This window comes from Mastigoproctus giganteus, chromosome 8 (genome assembly GCF_048544385.1).
Source record: "Mastigoproctus giganteus isolate SK-2022 chromosome 8, ASM4854438v1, whole genome shotgun sequence".
Taxonomy (NCBI): Eukaryota; Metazoa; Arthropoda; class Arachnida; order Uropygi; family Thelyphonidae; genus Mastigoproctus; species Mastigoproctus giganteus.
In genome coordinates, this window is record NC_143582.1 from 95,704,644 (window position 1) to 95,721,401 (window position 16,758).

The following is a 16,758-nucleotide window of genomic DNA, read 5'->3' on the forward strand; positions in this document are numbered from 1 at the left end:
GCATCCTCCGTATTTGGTGGTGACGGGCTCGAACCCCGGTCTAATCAAGAAGCGTGTGCTACGCACTGCTGCTCCTTCCCACCTGGCTACGGAGGTGACGGGCATTAAAGGCACATTGCTACAATGAATAAAAGGATAGTTGAGGTGGAGAAGACAGAGTGGTAATCAATGGACACTGATCTTCATAGACTAATGTTATTAGTGGAGTTCCCAGGGATCTGTGTTGGCCCCCCCTTTTTTTTCTATATATATCATTGATAAATACAGAAAACAAGATATATCAGGCTTAATGTCCAAGTTTGCAGATGGTAAGAAGGTTGGTAGGGTTGTTAATGACACTAAGGACTGTACACTACTGCAACAGGATCTAGAAAAGTTGTGCAGATCAGCTGAGAGATAGCAAATTAAGTTTAACATTGACAAATGCAAAGTACTGCATATGGGTTGGTATGTTACTCTGAGGTTACTGCTATGCAGTAACCTCAGAGTGGAGAATGAAAAAGACCTGGGGATAATTGTGTAGATATGAAGTTTTCTGAGCAGTACAGACAGGCTGCAAGTGTAGCTTATGGGATGTTGTCAATGATATATAGGAATTTTGCTAGTAGGGGATAAGGAGGTGATGATCACCTTGTATAAGGCAATGGTCAGGCCACACCTTGAGTACTGCATGCAGGTCTGGAGGCCTCATTTTAGAAAAGAGTTGAGCTGCTGGAACGAGTACAGAAAAGGGCAGTACAATTAGTGAGTGGAACAAAGGGTTGCTCTTATGAAGACAGGCTGAAGCTCTACAAATTGCAGCATATGGACACTAGGCATCTGCGAGGTGGTCTGATTGAGATGTATAAGGCCTTGAATGGTTTGAGCAAGCTCAATGCCGATGGGATTCTTCCTCTTGCTTAGATTCCACACCCAAGGGGGCATAAATCCAAATTGTGGAAAGACAGTTGTAGAATAGATGTGCAGAAATTTGCCTTTGGCCAGTGGGTGGTTGGTTGCTGGAACAAGCTTCTGTCTGTTGTGGAAGTTGACAGCTTAAATAAATTCAAGGATGAACTAGACAACTTTTGAAGTGAATGGACAAGTGAAGTGGGAAGACTTTTTTTTAGCTGATGCTGTATAACAGCTTGCTTTCTTGCACATTTGCCACTATTAATACTTTTTTTTTTTTATACTAGGAAAATTGCATTAGATTGGAACTATTGTTGGTTTCCAGTGAATTTCATTCAGATGTTAAAAACACTTAAAATCCAACAAAATAACCTCCGTGTATTTTAGCTGACTAGAAAGAGCCTATGCATCAGCTTTTATATCACATTTTGGAAAGCATACTACCAACTCAATAAGACCTGATGCCTTTTATTTCAAGAATCAAGTTTCATCTCATTCACACACTGCTTCATAGTATTAAAGGTACTCTGAAATAGTGGTGGTAGAAGTTGTTTTTTATGGCTTTTAGAAGTCTGAATTTCAAACAGTTTCATCTTGATGAAAGTAGCAGACCCATCTCAAAAGAACCTTTGTCACAAGCAGTTTTGAAGAAGTTGCTTGTTCACTGGTAGGAGATATCCATTTGTTCTAGAAAAAGGCTATTAAGTTCAGATGTGGAAGACAGTTTGAATATCTATTCTCATTTTGTGATGACAGAGCAGACATTCATAAGAAAAAAGATCATGCAGTATATAGTGAGAAAAAGGTTAAAAGTGGGAGAAAAGAAATTGTTTGTTATTGTAAAACATGCTCCTGAAACCCAGGATTGTGGGATTTTGAAAGTTTCTAGACATCATATACTAAAATCACATAAATAATTAATTTAAAATATCTAAAGAGTTTATAAAATGTTTTACTATGTAGTTTTATTAACTTACATTAGAGTAACAAATAGTTTAAAAAAATAATTAAAAATCAATTTAACACAATTAAAAATAAGAAAATTAAAAGAATTTAACAAAAAAAATTGCGAAACGATTTTCCTTCCTGAAGCTGACAACGCTTTTCGACCGTATGTCCTGATCACAGGAATGAAAATTACCGAATAGGGGTAAGTATGAAACTTAAATAGGGATTATTTGTCTTTGCACATGCGCGTAAAAGCCCACGAATCAGAGATGAGATATGGCCGACAAACATTAACAGAATTTGTGTGATTTAATTTCTACAGTTTCTGCAATTAATAGTTGCATATAATTAAGTTGTACACTAAGTATTTTGGCCTCATTAAATAAAAAAGTGTCTTTCGTTAACAGCATGAAAAGCTAATTCTGATGCTGCTGAACGAGACGTCCGAACTGAGACCGCATGTTGATTAACAAGAATATTCAAAGGAAAACAACATTTCTTGCGGTGTACAAGAAATGTATACACTAGTATACATTTCTTGCGGTGATTGCGACTCGTCTTATCAGGGTTTGACTCGTTTTCCTTTGAATATTTGTGTTAATCAACATGCGGCCTCAGAATTAGCCTTTCATGCCGTTAACGAAAAACACTTTTTTATAAAAGCGTTGTCAGCTTCAGGGCGGAAAATCATTTTGCAATTTTTTTCGTTAAATTCTTTTAATTAATTTTCTTATTTTTAATTGTGTTAAATTGATTTTTAATTATTTTTTAAACTATTTGTTACTCTAATGTAAGTTTTTCGATTTTTTCATTTTAATTTCCGGAGAGTATCACACGGAAGTGTTCTACGTACTATATTGAAGTAAACTCCTCTTATTGTTTTACAAATATAACATATGCATATATATATATATACAGGGTGATTCACTACCAGTGCAACAAACTTGCAGGAGGTGTAGGGGGCACAAAGACGAATCATAATAACATAGCATTGCAGGGTCTGAAATGCCTTCTTCATGCAGTAGAGGATGTTGAACGGGAGGTCGCGTGAACAGCGATCCTGCTGGAAGTCAGCATTTGCGAACTGGTTCCCGAGGCTGTAGGATGGACGGGTATTCAAACGTTGAATTGGCTGACATGCACCTTGCGTATGGAGCTGCGGACTGTAACCGGCACACCGCTCTGCGCTTGTACCAGGAACGTATCCTGCACAGGCGTGCTCCTCATCATATGATTTTCACACGTGTGCACAGAAGGTTACATGAGACTGGCTGTTTCACGAGAGGTACCATGAATCGAGAGCGAACGATGAGGATGCCAGACAATGAGGAGAATGTCCTACGTCTTGCAGAAGGCAATCTGAGTACGAGTACTCGAGTGATAGGCCAACGATTGGGTATTTCCCAATCCACTGTATGGAGGATACTGTCAACAAACCAAATGAGTTCATACCATCTGCAATGCGTCCAATCATTGGAGCCTGCGGATTATCCACTCCGGAGGACTTTTGCTACTTGGTTTCTTCAACAGAAACGGTTCACAAATGCTGACTTCCAGAGGGATCGCTGTTCACGCGACCTCCCATTCAACGTCCTCTACTGCATGACGAAGGCATTTCGGACCCTGCAATGCTATGTGATTCCAATTCGTCTTTGTGCCCCCTACATCTCTTGCAAGCTTGTCGCACTGGTAGTGAATCACCCTGTATATATATATATATAGGGGTCCACAAACTTTTTTTGATTTTTAAAAGGGTCTGTAGATCTAAGTAGTTTGTCAATCACCGTATTAGATCATGCAAATCTAAAAATATATTTTTTAACTTTGAGTAGTGTCATTTTCTTAACACATTCAGCCCTATAAATAATAGGGCTGAATGTGTTAAGCATCATAAAAGGAATAACTGAGTGTGCAATCATTTCATAATTTTTAATATTACTTTCTTATAGAAAAAACTAGAAACACTATTCTTAAGACTTGATGAGTTGCTTAAGTCAAAATTAAAGTGCCCATTTCATGGAAACATTAAAATATATAACAAAACATTTCTACTTACTGCAGGCATCATCATGGATAATGGAACCATCAAAATAGCAGTCCCTCTAAAAAAATTGGTAACCAATCTCTGAAACCTTGTTGTGTTTTCGGTTCGAAGTGTATACATCTGTGTGTTTGGAAATATAAATATAAATAAATAAATAAAATCACAATATCATTTCAAGATAAGATAAATTCAGTACAATCATCTTAATATTACAATCAGCCAATCAAGGACTATTTTATTATTCTTTTATGTATTTTTAAACCTATACTGGGGTCTTAATACTCAAGAGAAAACAAACTTGCTTATTGATTTTCTGTGAGAAGTGCTAATACATAACATCACCGAAAGTTTATTTTATTATTGCTTAAAATATGAAATGCTACTAAAACAGCTTGTGTGAAATGTACAGGAAAGTGCTATAATGGTTAGCACCTTATTAGTATCCACATCAATTCAGTTATGGGGAAATGGACAGAATCTCACCAACTTCCAAAGAGATGACTGCTGGTGCACATTTCATAGTTGCTACTGCATACAGAATAGCTTCATTTATCAAATGTTCAAATACTAGTGTCATTAAGGAATGGAAAACGCCAGAAAACTGTACAGGTGTTTGGCATCTTGAGTGGATTATCAATGTGATCATTGTTAAACAACAGGAACAATTAATTTCTGCACTTAAATGCAGGAGCATCACAGAGCACCACAGCCATAAATGATGGAAGCCACTGATCGTAGGGTGTGTGTGCATAGTTGTGTGCGTAGGTTGGAAACCAGCAGTGACATACAGGTGAAGCTTCTCATTGGCTATGAACACATAGAAAGCAGTTGACCAGTGCAAAACTTACCTCCTTTGCATACAGATGTTGCACCAGTGAACTGCTTTCTATGTGTTCATAGCCAGTGAGAAGCTTCAACTGTATGTCACTGCTGGTTTCTGATAAGTGCTACCTGCATCCTACATGTATGCACCCTTAGGCACCAACTAGAAAATATGTTTGTTTTGGTGACAGGATAGATGCAAAGGCATGGAAACAAATTGAGTGGCCCAATCAATTCTGATTTGTGCTAGCAAGAATGCACATGTGGAAGAAATCACATAAGGCACTAGAACCATCCTCTTGTGCAACAATAGTACAAGCTGCTAGAGGACGGATAATGGTATGGGACATGTTTTTGTGGCTCAACCTTGGTCTTCTAACCACTGGAGGGCCTGTGAATGCCAGAGAATATTTGAATGTCATTTAGATTAAGTAAACATGGCAAGGTTGCATGTTTACTCCTATGGACAAATATACTTTCGGGGTGATAATCAAACCAGACGATACCTTACCAAATATGTGAAAAAGTGGCTGGAAGAACATGAGAAAGACTTCAAACATGTGACCTGATCAGTCCAATCCCCAGATCTGAATCCTACTGAGCATTTGTGGGATGATCCAGAAAACTGTTTTACAGTACAATCCTCTACTCAGATCACTCCAGGAAATAAGGCCAGTTTTGTTGCATGCATGGCCCAGTATTCCTCATGGCACTCTTCAATACCTTGTTGATTTCATTTTCCACATTGTGTTGAAGCAGTGAATCAGATCAGTGGTGGTCCAATAACATCAGCTCATGGCCCCAATAAAGTGGCCAGTTATATGCTAATTGAGACCACATCTATTTGATGAGAGACAGAACAAGTCTTGGAAAAGGCTGTCATAATGATATCGTATATGTTAAACAGATCACAGAATAGCCTTTGTTTAAAAATAGTGCTTCTCATGGTTGATGTGGAAAGTCAAATTCCTTCTATCTAAAATTAAAGTAAAAACCAGTTATCTTTAGTTTTACAATGCTCACCTTCAAATCCATATGTGAAGAAAAATGTTGAGCTTTTAAAAGGGTAAAAGAATTAAATTATATTCCGGTGAAATATGAAATGTCATATGTCAGTTAGACATCACATCATCTCATGCCCTTGGAATTAAAAAAAATAATAATAATAGAAATGTGATATCATTTCAAAGCAGCATGAGCTGAACGTTTCAGCACACAGACATCGTGCCTCAGCTGCATTGAATCTAGCAAGTCCATACATGATACACATGTCTGCCATCTCTTGATTTGAATAAGTCTCCATTATCACAGTAAATGCTTAGTATCAAAATGTTAATAAGCTCCAAATGTAGTTTTCTTCTTAGAGGAACTAACTGAAATCACTCCAAGAACATTATGGGATCTTGTTTACAACTAAAGCAAGGCCCTCTGTGAGATATTGAGCATTTTTTTGTGAACAGATGTATGGATGATTTTTGGTAAGAATTGCTGTAACTCGAAAACAAGGCAAAATCAAAATCTATGTTTACATGAACTTTTTTTTATTGTTTTTAGGTCCTAAATCCATCTCTAGAGTGGGTCCCACATGTTAGGATACACCCTGTATATCAATCAGTTATGAAATGCTAAATTAGTGCTATGACTTAGAATAATGAAATAAGTGATTTTTACATCTAAGTGCAAGGAAGCATATTACTTACCTCAATTATAGCTAAATTTACAATTCCCAAAAGGACTGGTGTAATAGAAAATGTATCTGGAACTGTAAGATTTACAAACCAAAGAGCACCTCCAATAGATAACTCCATATAAGTAATCTGGGCAGCTGAAATATTGATAACTATTTAAGTTCCATAATAATAATTAAAGCTATTAAAAATATACTGAGAACACTTAAACCATGAAATAAATACAGCAAATTAATTCTGCTGCTAACATGGCAATTAGTAAGGCAAGGTGCCACTTTGCTCCTGTGAACCTAATATCCCTATTTCAAAATAAAATTTAATTATTTATATAAAATAAAACAGAGAATAAAAAGAAGACAGACGGGAGCTGTTTGTTTGTTTCTTATTTGGTTTTTAGGAGCATTAGCAACTAAGGCCATATTGCTCCGGGATATGCAGTGGTCATTCCCTGACCTTTCCGCACCCTCCTATTTGGTGGTGACGGGCTCGAACCCTGGTTTAATCAAGAAGCGTGTGCTACGCACTGCTGCTCCTTCCCACCTGGATACGGAGGTGCCTCCACAGACGGGAGCAATGTCCACCTCTGGAGGAGTGAACTCATGGCCCCTCATCCAAAGAGACATGCCCACATCACAAAAGAACAAGCACTGCTTAAATAACAAACATCACAACATTACAAAAATTACAAAACAGAAACAGGGAGCTCACAAGCACTATCTCTTCAGAGGGACAGCACTTGTGCACTCCAAAAAGTGGTCATATTTTAATCACTGATCATTATCACAGCCAGTCAATAGGTGTCATGATATGCACCAGACAGAGAAATGAAGAACCAAGCACAAAATATGTTACAGCCATTGAAGGCAATTTCCATTATGAATGATCTAGGTGTAAACCCCACTAAACATAATGCTCAGTTACTATACAGCTAGTGAAAACCATCTGTCTTGACATCCAGAAATCTGAAGTTACATATAAATAAATAATAAACCCACAATCAGTCATACTGGGTCGATTCAATCCTACGCAACTAATGGCATTTTTTCCCTTCACCTATCCATCAAAACAGCTGAAACTTCTACTACATGTCATTGAAAATGGTTTCTTTGAATTGTTTGTAGAAAATTATAGAAATGTCTGTTAATTATTGCACAATTAGTAAAAATTCATGATTACGTTAAGCCTAATTATATGCACATGTTGACTGACATGTCATGAAAAGATACTGATAGTAATTTTGCTTTACTGAAGCACACTTTCCTCTAATCAGTAATGCTCTATGACATTAATGCATCACCTAGAATCAAACTTATGCACTTCACTTTCATGCAGCGAGAAATGCTGTTAGTGGTGGTGCTCTCCTTGGATCAAAGCACCACCATTAACAGCAGTGGTGCTTTGATTCAAGTTGAGGGCCAGATTTTTAAACTTCCATTTGCTATCTCACATCCTGTCGCTGGGTATGCCCAGCGACAGGATGTGAGATATACCCAAGACTCCTGGACAGCATCTGACCACAGAGTGATTACCTACAGATCTTCCGAACGATAACCAGATCACCACTCATCAAATAGGCCCTCAATAGGTTTGCAATTAAAAAGCAAATTGGAAACTCTTCGCGGAACACCTGTCTACTGCTGCAAACAAGCACCTTCGACTACAACACCAATGGATGGAACCCAATGACCTACAACAAGAAATTACAAGTATTATCACAACAGCATCTGAGGCAGCAGTAGACAAAGAAAGATTCCGGCGCCAGGTGCCGTCCCTTGGTGGACACCTGAAATCCAACTGCTAAGAAGAGAAGTAATCACATGACGAAAGCAATTCCAACAATCCTGTCAAAGTTGGGCTGAAGCAGAGGTGGGATGCGAGGAACTGCTACACCAGTCTCATCCAAAAATCCAAATGGAAGGCCTGGGAGCAACTAAAAGCATTTAAAGCCCTCCTGGATGCTGCTATGTCATGTGAAAAGAAATACTTCCTAGTCATCTCAATAGACTTTGCAGGGGCATTTGACACTATTTGGTGGCCAAGCGTCCTTGCCAGACTAAGACAAGCAACTATACCAATGAATCTGTACAACACAATGAAATCCTATCTATCCGGAAGGAGAACAGAAGTCAAAACGCCATACAGTAGGTTAACTAGACCAGTCTGCAAGGGCTGCCCTTAGGGATCTATACTTGGGCCACTTCTGTGGAACATGGTTTTGGATGAGCTCCTTGCTGTGGACTTGGGTGAAGCCAGCTCCCAGGCCTTTGCAAATGATCTCATCCTAACAATCGCTGTAGACTCGAGAGCTGAATTGGAGGCCATTGCTAATCCAGCCTTGCCAATATTACAGGAATGGGCCTCGACCCTCTTCCTACAGATCTCTCCGATTAAGACTTTTTCAATGCTCTTGAAAGGAAGATTGCAACACCAAAGACCACCCCAAATTAAGATAAGGAATGCAACTCTCAAACTTAATACCCAGTTCAAATACCTGGCATCATTCTGGAATCCAATCTTTCATTTCAACCTCACCTAAAATATATAAGAAACAAAATAAGGAACTACTCAGCCCTTGTCGCCAGAGTTATCAGGAGGGACTTGGGGCTAAACAAGCACACCCTGTCCAACAAAACCACCTTCACTCCCATAATCACTTACACCTCACCAATCTGGTATCAAAAAGTCACAACAAAAGAACCCTTGACACCATTCATAGATCCTTTCTCCTTGTCATCACTCATGTCTGCTGTACAGTAAGTACACATGCCATGCAGGTTCCTTGTTGTTGCTATATGGTTTTTAGGAGCATTAGCAGCTAAGGCCATATTGCTCCTGGAATATGCGGTGGTCATTCCCTGATCTTTCCACATCCTCCGTACTTGGTGGTGACGGGCTCGAACCCCGGTCTAATCAAGAAGCGTGTGCTACGCACTGCTGCTCCTTCCCACCTGGCTACGGAGGCGCTCATTCAGGTCCTGGCAGGAGCACTTCAGCTGGACCTTGAAGTTATTAGAAGTGCCATGCCAAAGGAATTCCAATCACCATTGCTGGATATGTCAGGCACCTCCGTAGCCAGGTGGGAAGGAGCAGCAGTGCGTAGTACACGCTTCTTGATTAGACCAGAGTTCGAGCCCGTCACCACCAAATACGAAGGATGTGGAAAGGTCAGGAAATGACCAGCACATATTCCCGGAGCAATATGGCCTTAGTTGCTAATGCTCCTAAAAACCAAATAACAACAACAACAAGCTGGATATGTCATAAACCTCACAAATAACCACATTACACAACAGAACAATACCCCTTACACTTTTGTAAAATCTCTGGCCTCCACAGAATACTGTGTCACAGAAACAGAGTATACAATGCAGGGATGGGGAAAAGCCCTGATGCTGTCAGACATCAAATATGTTACACTTTATCCAACAGGTCTAAAGTGAGTTTTAATTTTCAAAAATTAATTAAAAATATGTTTTTAAATATAAAACATGGGCGGTTTTTCATGGTTGTGTTCAGAAAAGATTGAAATTATGGGTCACATAAAAACAATTTTGAATTATTTTTTTGCTGATTTTTCAAATTTTTGTTAGTACATTTCACATTTTCCTGCAACTAATACACGGTTAAGCAATCATTTATTACCAAAAATACTGGCAAGCCCACCACAGTCTTGCGGCTAGAGCCAGGAATTAACAAAATTATAGTTCAGTGATATTGAAAATGATATTAACAAATGAAAATTCTTGCATAGATAGTTATCATTATTATTTGAAGCATTGGCAATTACAATTATGGTGACACTTCTCTTGGCAGGACTTGGAGTTGAAACAATCAGGTTGGCTATTTCACTTCTGTAAGATTTGCTAGCAATTAATTTGGAGAAACAACACCTCTATATGCTATAGCCTGTTTAGTTTAGATGTGTAGAGTTGCCTTGTTCTTGTGTTCTGGCTGGATGGCACTGCAGTGACTATGGTTGTGATGTTAGGAGAAACAGCCACTTCCATAATAATTTGCAGGGTGGTTTTTTTTTTTTTTTTTTTTGTTTTTTTTGCTAATGCTGGCTGTATAAGCTTTCTTTCTTGCTTCATTTGCCACTAATACTAATATTATGAATATAAAATAAAAATTACTACAGTAAGTTTAATAATTAATTTAAAGCATCTGTGTCATTATAATATAAATAAATAATTTAACTTTACCAATATCCATAACTGGCATCATATATGCCATATTCCTGAGAGCAGCTGAAAAAGTTATCCACATTGGCAATTGAATCCATATTACAAGTGATCCTTTGAATGGATGACAGTTTTCTCTTATTATCAGATCTTGCACATGTTTCTTCATCTGTTGGAATTTTAACAAAATTTGTATTAGAAAACTGAACATTTATTGTGTCCCTTGTCAATATACATATATATATACAAATTAAAAAAAAGTGCATCCAATTTAATACTCTCTCAATGCATCAGAATTGCCACCATATGTAATTTCAGCTTATGTAATAACAACAATCTCTTCAATATGTAATAACAGCAATCTCTTGAATATGTAATAACAACCTGAGGCTTTAGCCCTAAACTATTCTGCAACATTTTCTTTTAAAATAACATCAAATTACTCCATAATAAACTACTTGGTAATGGTTTCCCTTCAGCCATCCTTTACCATCATTTTAGGAAAGCACTGAATATCATGAAACATAAAAAGCTTATTGACAACTATATTGATATTAACAATGTAATTATTGGCTGGTATCTTTTTACATAATGTATAGTCATATATCCCCTACCCTATTTCGTGTCTCACGATGTAGAAAGCTAGTGCCCACGGATTGGCTAACTACAGGGGTATCATATTTTGTTAGATATGTCTTGTTAGCTGTTTTTTTTTTCATCTTTATTTTCTTGTCTGACATTGTTTAGCCTCATATTTTTTAATACAATACCATACTGACTTAAACACATGAAGCATATGTCCAGGGACCTACTATTGGTATGGATTATGCAACCCTGGGCTGCCCAAGCACTACTATATTTCCCTTCTTCCAATTACTTTTTGCTGTTCTTAAACACTACATCTTATACCTCATGCATGATTAGGCTGGCTGAAAGCAATATTCAAGATACTATTTTTCTACAATCGCTCCTTTGTTTTCTTCAACATCTTTTCAAAGCTACTTTGTAAGTTATTGATTTCTCCCCTTTGCTGGTCCATTTGCCTCATTTGTTTAATTAACGACATCCTCGTCACACGGGTAAGATTTACTTTGGTCTATTTACATTTCCCTCCCCCCCCCTTTTTTTTGGGTTACTTTAATGGTTATAAATTTTCCAGGAACTTTCAGCTAACCGCTGATCTCCAATACAGCCTACTGCGTTTGCTTCTCTCAGCCCATTTCACCGTCTCCTGCTAGCCTCAACAGTAAGTTGTCATATTCGGACTATATCCTTTCATCATTAAATCACACTTTCTTCATTAAAATTCAAGTGGGGCTGTTTGTTATTCATTCAATTTTACTTTAATTGGTATTAATTTCAGCTTAATTTGGCATTTTACTTTTATTTATTATTATATTTGTTTAGTTTTTTATTCCTTTTCTTTTTGGTCTCTGTCGGGTCGGCTATGATGTATGCATAAGGGCACAAAAGTAATATTGTTGTACACGTTGGCACCAATGACATTAAGAGTAGGAGCTCTGCAGATTTACTTAACAAGTACAGGTCAATGTTGCAAAAAAAGTCATGAGTTAGGGTAAAATTTGAAAGTGTCTACAATTCTGCCCAGACACGATAGGAGGGAGTACATGATGAGACCCTTGTCAATCAATTCAGCCCTGGAAGGAATGTGCAAGGCTCATGGGGTAGAATTTTTTTCAGCGTGGTCTGTGCTTGTTAACAGGAGAGACTGCCTCTACAGGGATGGGATAAACTTAAACAGAAAGGGTGCAAGAATATTTGCTGATGCTATCGAGGCAGTGTTAGGTGGGTCGGAAAACTGCTAGCTTGGGGGGATTCACAGACTAAAAGGTTAAAAGTAGCCGTAGGCAGAGGTGAAGGTGATTTTTGCACAAATTCTATTAGTTTAAGGAGCGAGGGGTGTTGGGGGTTTCAGGGAATGATGGCAGTCATCATGAAACAGGTGAGTATATGGGATGTGTCAGGGTAACTAAGAATAGGAATAGGTGCATGTATGCTTGCATGTATACCAATGCTAGAAATATAGTAAATAAATTTGATGAATTTGAAGTGTTGGTCAAGACATCAAAGGCGGATATTGTTGGGATATCAGAGATGTGGTGTCACACTGATATTAGGAATGCAGAATCAGAATTTGGGGAGTACAATGTGTACAGAAAGAATAGATAAGATAGGAAGGGTGTCATGCTGTTAATTAAGAAAAACATAAAATCAAAAGAAGTGCATCCAGTTGATATAGATGAACGGTGCACTGTTGAGTCAGTTTGGTGTGACAAAAGCACTGTGAAAGCAAAAATAAGAGTAGGAGTGTGTTATAGGCCTTATGACTCAAATGAGTACAACGAACAGTTGTACGGAGAAATAGAGTGAGCTTGTAAATCAGAATGTCTTATAATGGGGGATTTTAACTTCCCAGATATTGACGGGAACTTGCGGATTGGTCACTCACACACTAATAAGACTTTTGTGGATTTATTGTATGATTGTTTTCTGTAGCAGCATGTTCGAGAGGCAATCAGAGGGTAATACTCTTGATCTGGTTATCAGCAGTGATCATTTGTGCATTAAGAATTTGCAGATAAAGGAACCACTAGGTGGCAGCGATCACAGCGTACTGATGTGGGATTTACTTAAAGATATAATTACTATCAGGGGTAAAGGAAAGGGTTTTTGCTTCCGTAAAGGTGAGTACAGTGGTCTCAGACAGTTTTTAAATTCTGTACAGCGGGATCAATGACATGACGATGTTACCAACAGTAAATTCTAAGTGGGAAGCCTTCAAGGAATTAATTGTGGAAGCTACTAAAAGTTTCATACCTATTAGGAAATATTGTTCAAAGTTTAGGCCTAAATGGTTATCAAATGAACTAATGAGACGCGTGACAGAGAAGAAAAATGCATGGGATGCATATAAATTATCAAGCGACTCAGAAGCCTATGGCAGATATAAGCTAGTCTGTAATCAGGTCACAAAGGAGGTTAGGCAGGCGATAGCAGATTACGAGAAATCTTTGGCAAAGGATGCTAAGAAAAACAGCAAGGATTTCTTTACTTATATAAACTCTAAAAGGAAGGGGGTGAATTTGATTGATCCATTTGATATCGATGATTCGACTGTTGATGATCTTGTTCAGATAGCAAACAAACTGAATGAGTATTTTTCATCTACATTCACACATGAGAAGTTATTAAGGTTCGTAAAGAGCAGAAGGTTATCAAATTGTAGCAGGGTGCTTAATGATTTTGTAATAACTGAGAGCAAAGTGGAGAAGAAATTGTTGAAGTTAAACATAAGTAAGGCACCTAGGGTGGATGGGATCTATCCAGTTATATTAAAGGAGGCGGGAAAACAACTAAGCAAACCCTTAGCCATAATTATGAGAGCATCCTTGGACTCTGGGGAGGTCCCCACGGACTGGAGATGTGCAAATGTATCTCCAATTCGTAAAGGGGGGATCGAAGGGTGACACGAGTAATTACAGACCAGTTAGTTTAACTTCTGTTCTGGGTAAAATAATGGAGTCACTGGTTAAAGATGCATTGCAGGATCATCTAGACAAGACTGCAGCAATAATTCAGACACAGCATGGGTTTGTTAAGGGCAAGTCTTGTCTGACAAATTTGATAGGATTTTATGATGTGGTTACAAAGGAACTGCATGCAAAAAATGATTTTGATATCATATATTTGGATTTCAGGAAAGCTTTTGACACTGTTGCGCATGGAAGACTATTGTACAAATTGGAGCAGAATGGTATTAAGGGTGAGCTGCTGCAATGGATAAAAGGACGGTTCAGTGGGAGAAGACAGAGGGTGGTAATCAACGGGTGCTGCTCTTCGTGGAATAATGTTATTAGCTGAGCTCCACAGGGTTCGGTGTTCGATCCACTGTTGTTTTGTATATTTATCAATGATACTGATGAAGGTATATTAAGTTTAGTGTTGAAGTTTGCAGATGATACAAAGGTTGGCAGGGTTGTTAATGACAGTAATGGTAGTGTGCTACTGCAACAGGATCTAGAAAATTTGGGCAAATGGGCTAAGAAGTGGCAACTGAAATTTAACCTTGACAAATGCAAAGTACTGCATATGGGTAGAAGTAACCCCAGAGAAACGTACCAACTGTGTGGTACTACACTTAAGGTGGCAGAAAATGAAAAAAAGACCTGGGAATAATTGTGCAGTCAGATATGAAGTTTTCTGAGCAATGCAGACAGGCTGCCAGGGCAGGTCATGGGGTTTTGTCAATGATATATAGGAATTTTGCTAGCAGGGAAAAGGAAGTGATTGTCCCTCTGTATAAGGCAATGGTCAGGCCATGCCTTGAGTACTGCGTACAGGGCTGGAGGCCTCATTTTAGGAAGGATGTAGATTTACTTGAGCGTGTACAGAAAAGGGCAACAAGATTGGTGAGGGGAATGAAGGGATCCTATTACCTAGAGAGGCTTAAGTTCTGCAAATTGCAGTGGCTGGAGACTAGGCACCTGCGCAGTGATCTGATTGAGGTGTTTAAGACCTTGAATGGGTTGAGCACGCTGAATTCTGATGGGATACTTCCACTTGTTCAGATTACGAACCTAAGGGGGCATTACAAATTAAGAAAAGACAGATGTAGAATAGATGTGCGGAAATTTGCCTTTAGCCAGCGGGTGGTTAATTGCTGGAATAAACTTCCATCTGTTGTTGTGGAAGTTGACAGGTTAAATAAATTTAAGGAGGAACTGGACAGGCATTTGGAGGGAATGGTGTGATTTTTTTTTTTTTTTTTTTGGCTGATGCTGCATAAGCTCGTACACTTGCTTATTTGCATCACATTCCACCACTACTACATATGCTCATCTTTTCTGTCTGTTACGTATTTATCATAACAGAAACAGAGGCCTTACTTCTCGCTGTATTTCCTTTGGTTTTCACTGCCAGCCCTTGATGATGTAGTTAAAATTTTACGATCTACAGCATTAAGTACCATTTATATATTTATTTAATTTTGTGTAATCTGCTTTTATTTTTCAGGCACTTTTCATGTTTTATAATCTTTAGTATATCATACATTGCATATTTCTGTGAAGAAATTAGGCACCAACTCAGTGTTCTGATGGGAGTCTATGAGAGTTTGAAGAGTAAGGTATATGCCCTAGAAGGAATTAAAATGGGGAGGCCACCAAGCTCTTAACTGCCCAAGTCAAGGTCAGAGCTCACTCTTGTGCATCAGCCAACAAAGTGACAATCTTCAAAGTATAATGTGCTGGTCCCACAGGAGCCAGTTATTGTCGGTGATTCTACTGTCAGAGAAAAGGGCAAAAAGGATAGGTGGAATAGAACCAAGGTATGTCTGCCAGGGGCAAAAGTTGATGACATTATAGAGCAGATATCATCTTTTAAGGGCACAAAAGGTAATATTGTTGTACACAGCATTGATGATATTAAGAGTAGGAGATCTGCAAATTTATTTAACAAGTACAGGTCAATGTTGAAAAAAAGTCTCACGTTACGGATAAATTTCAAAGTGTCTGCAATTCTGCCTGATATAATTGGAGGGAGTATATGTTGAGACCAGGCTGCCATGCACGGAAACTGAACTTGGCCTGTTATAACGTACGATCACTCATCGGTGAAAAGACAGGATATTAGAGCTGGAAAAGGAATTAGAAAATGTGAATTGGAATATCATCGGTTTGGCTGAAACAAGAAGAAGAAATGAATCACTTATTAGTTTATCAAGTGGAAATCTGCTGTTGTTGTTGTTATTTGGTTTTTAGGAGCATTAACAACTAAGGCTATATTGCTCCGGGGATATGCGGTGGTCATTTGCTGACCTTTCCGCATCCTCCGTATTTGGTGGTGACGGGCTCGAACCCCGGTCTAATCAAGAAGCGTGTGCTACGCACTGCTGCTCCTTCCCACCTGGCTACGGAGGCTTGATTTGATTTTGATTTGGTAGTTGTTGGCGCATCGGCTTCTGTGGCCATATTGCACCTCCCAAGGTTTTTGCAGTACTTTGATCCAAGCCGAGGCGGGAATCGAACCCGCGACCTTTGGGTTGCCGGGCAGGTACTTTACCCACTTGGCTAGCCCGGTCGGCCGCTACGGAGGCACCTCACAGAATGGTAAGATGTACACTTGATATAGATGTAGGAAAGGAAAGGAAAAAACTGACTCGAGT

The 16,758-nt window shown here is 38.6% G+C and overlaps 1 protein-coding gene across 2 annotated transcripts in view; it reads right to left on the reverse strand.

Moving 5' to 3' along the window:
- The window catches only part of LOC150081725 (cytochrome c oxidase assembly protein COX18, mitochondrial), a 68,753-nt gene that overhangs the window by 4,485 nt on the left and 47,510 nt on the right, over positions 1-16,758 (reverse strand). For both annotated transcript variants that reach the window (XM_090379598.1, XM_090379596.1), the window contains exons 3-5: positions 10,596-10,743; positions 6,406-6,530; positions 3,896-4,003 (exon numbers count right to left, since the gene is read on the reverse strand). In XM_090379598.1, the coding sequence (XP_090235724.1) occupies positions 3,896-4,003; positions 6,406-6,530; positions 10,596-10,743 (381 nt within the window). The remainder of the gene's footprint in view (positions 1-3,895; positions 4,004-6,405; positions 6,531-10,595; positions 10,744-16,758) is intronic.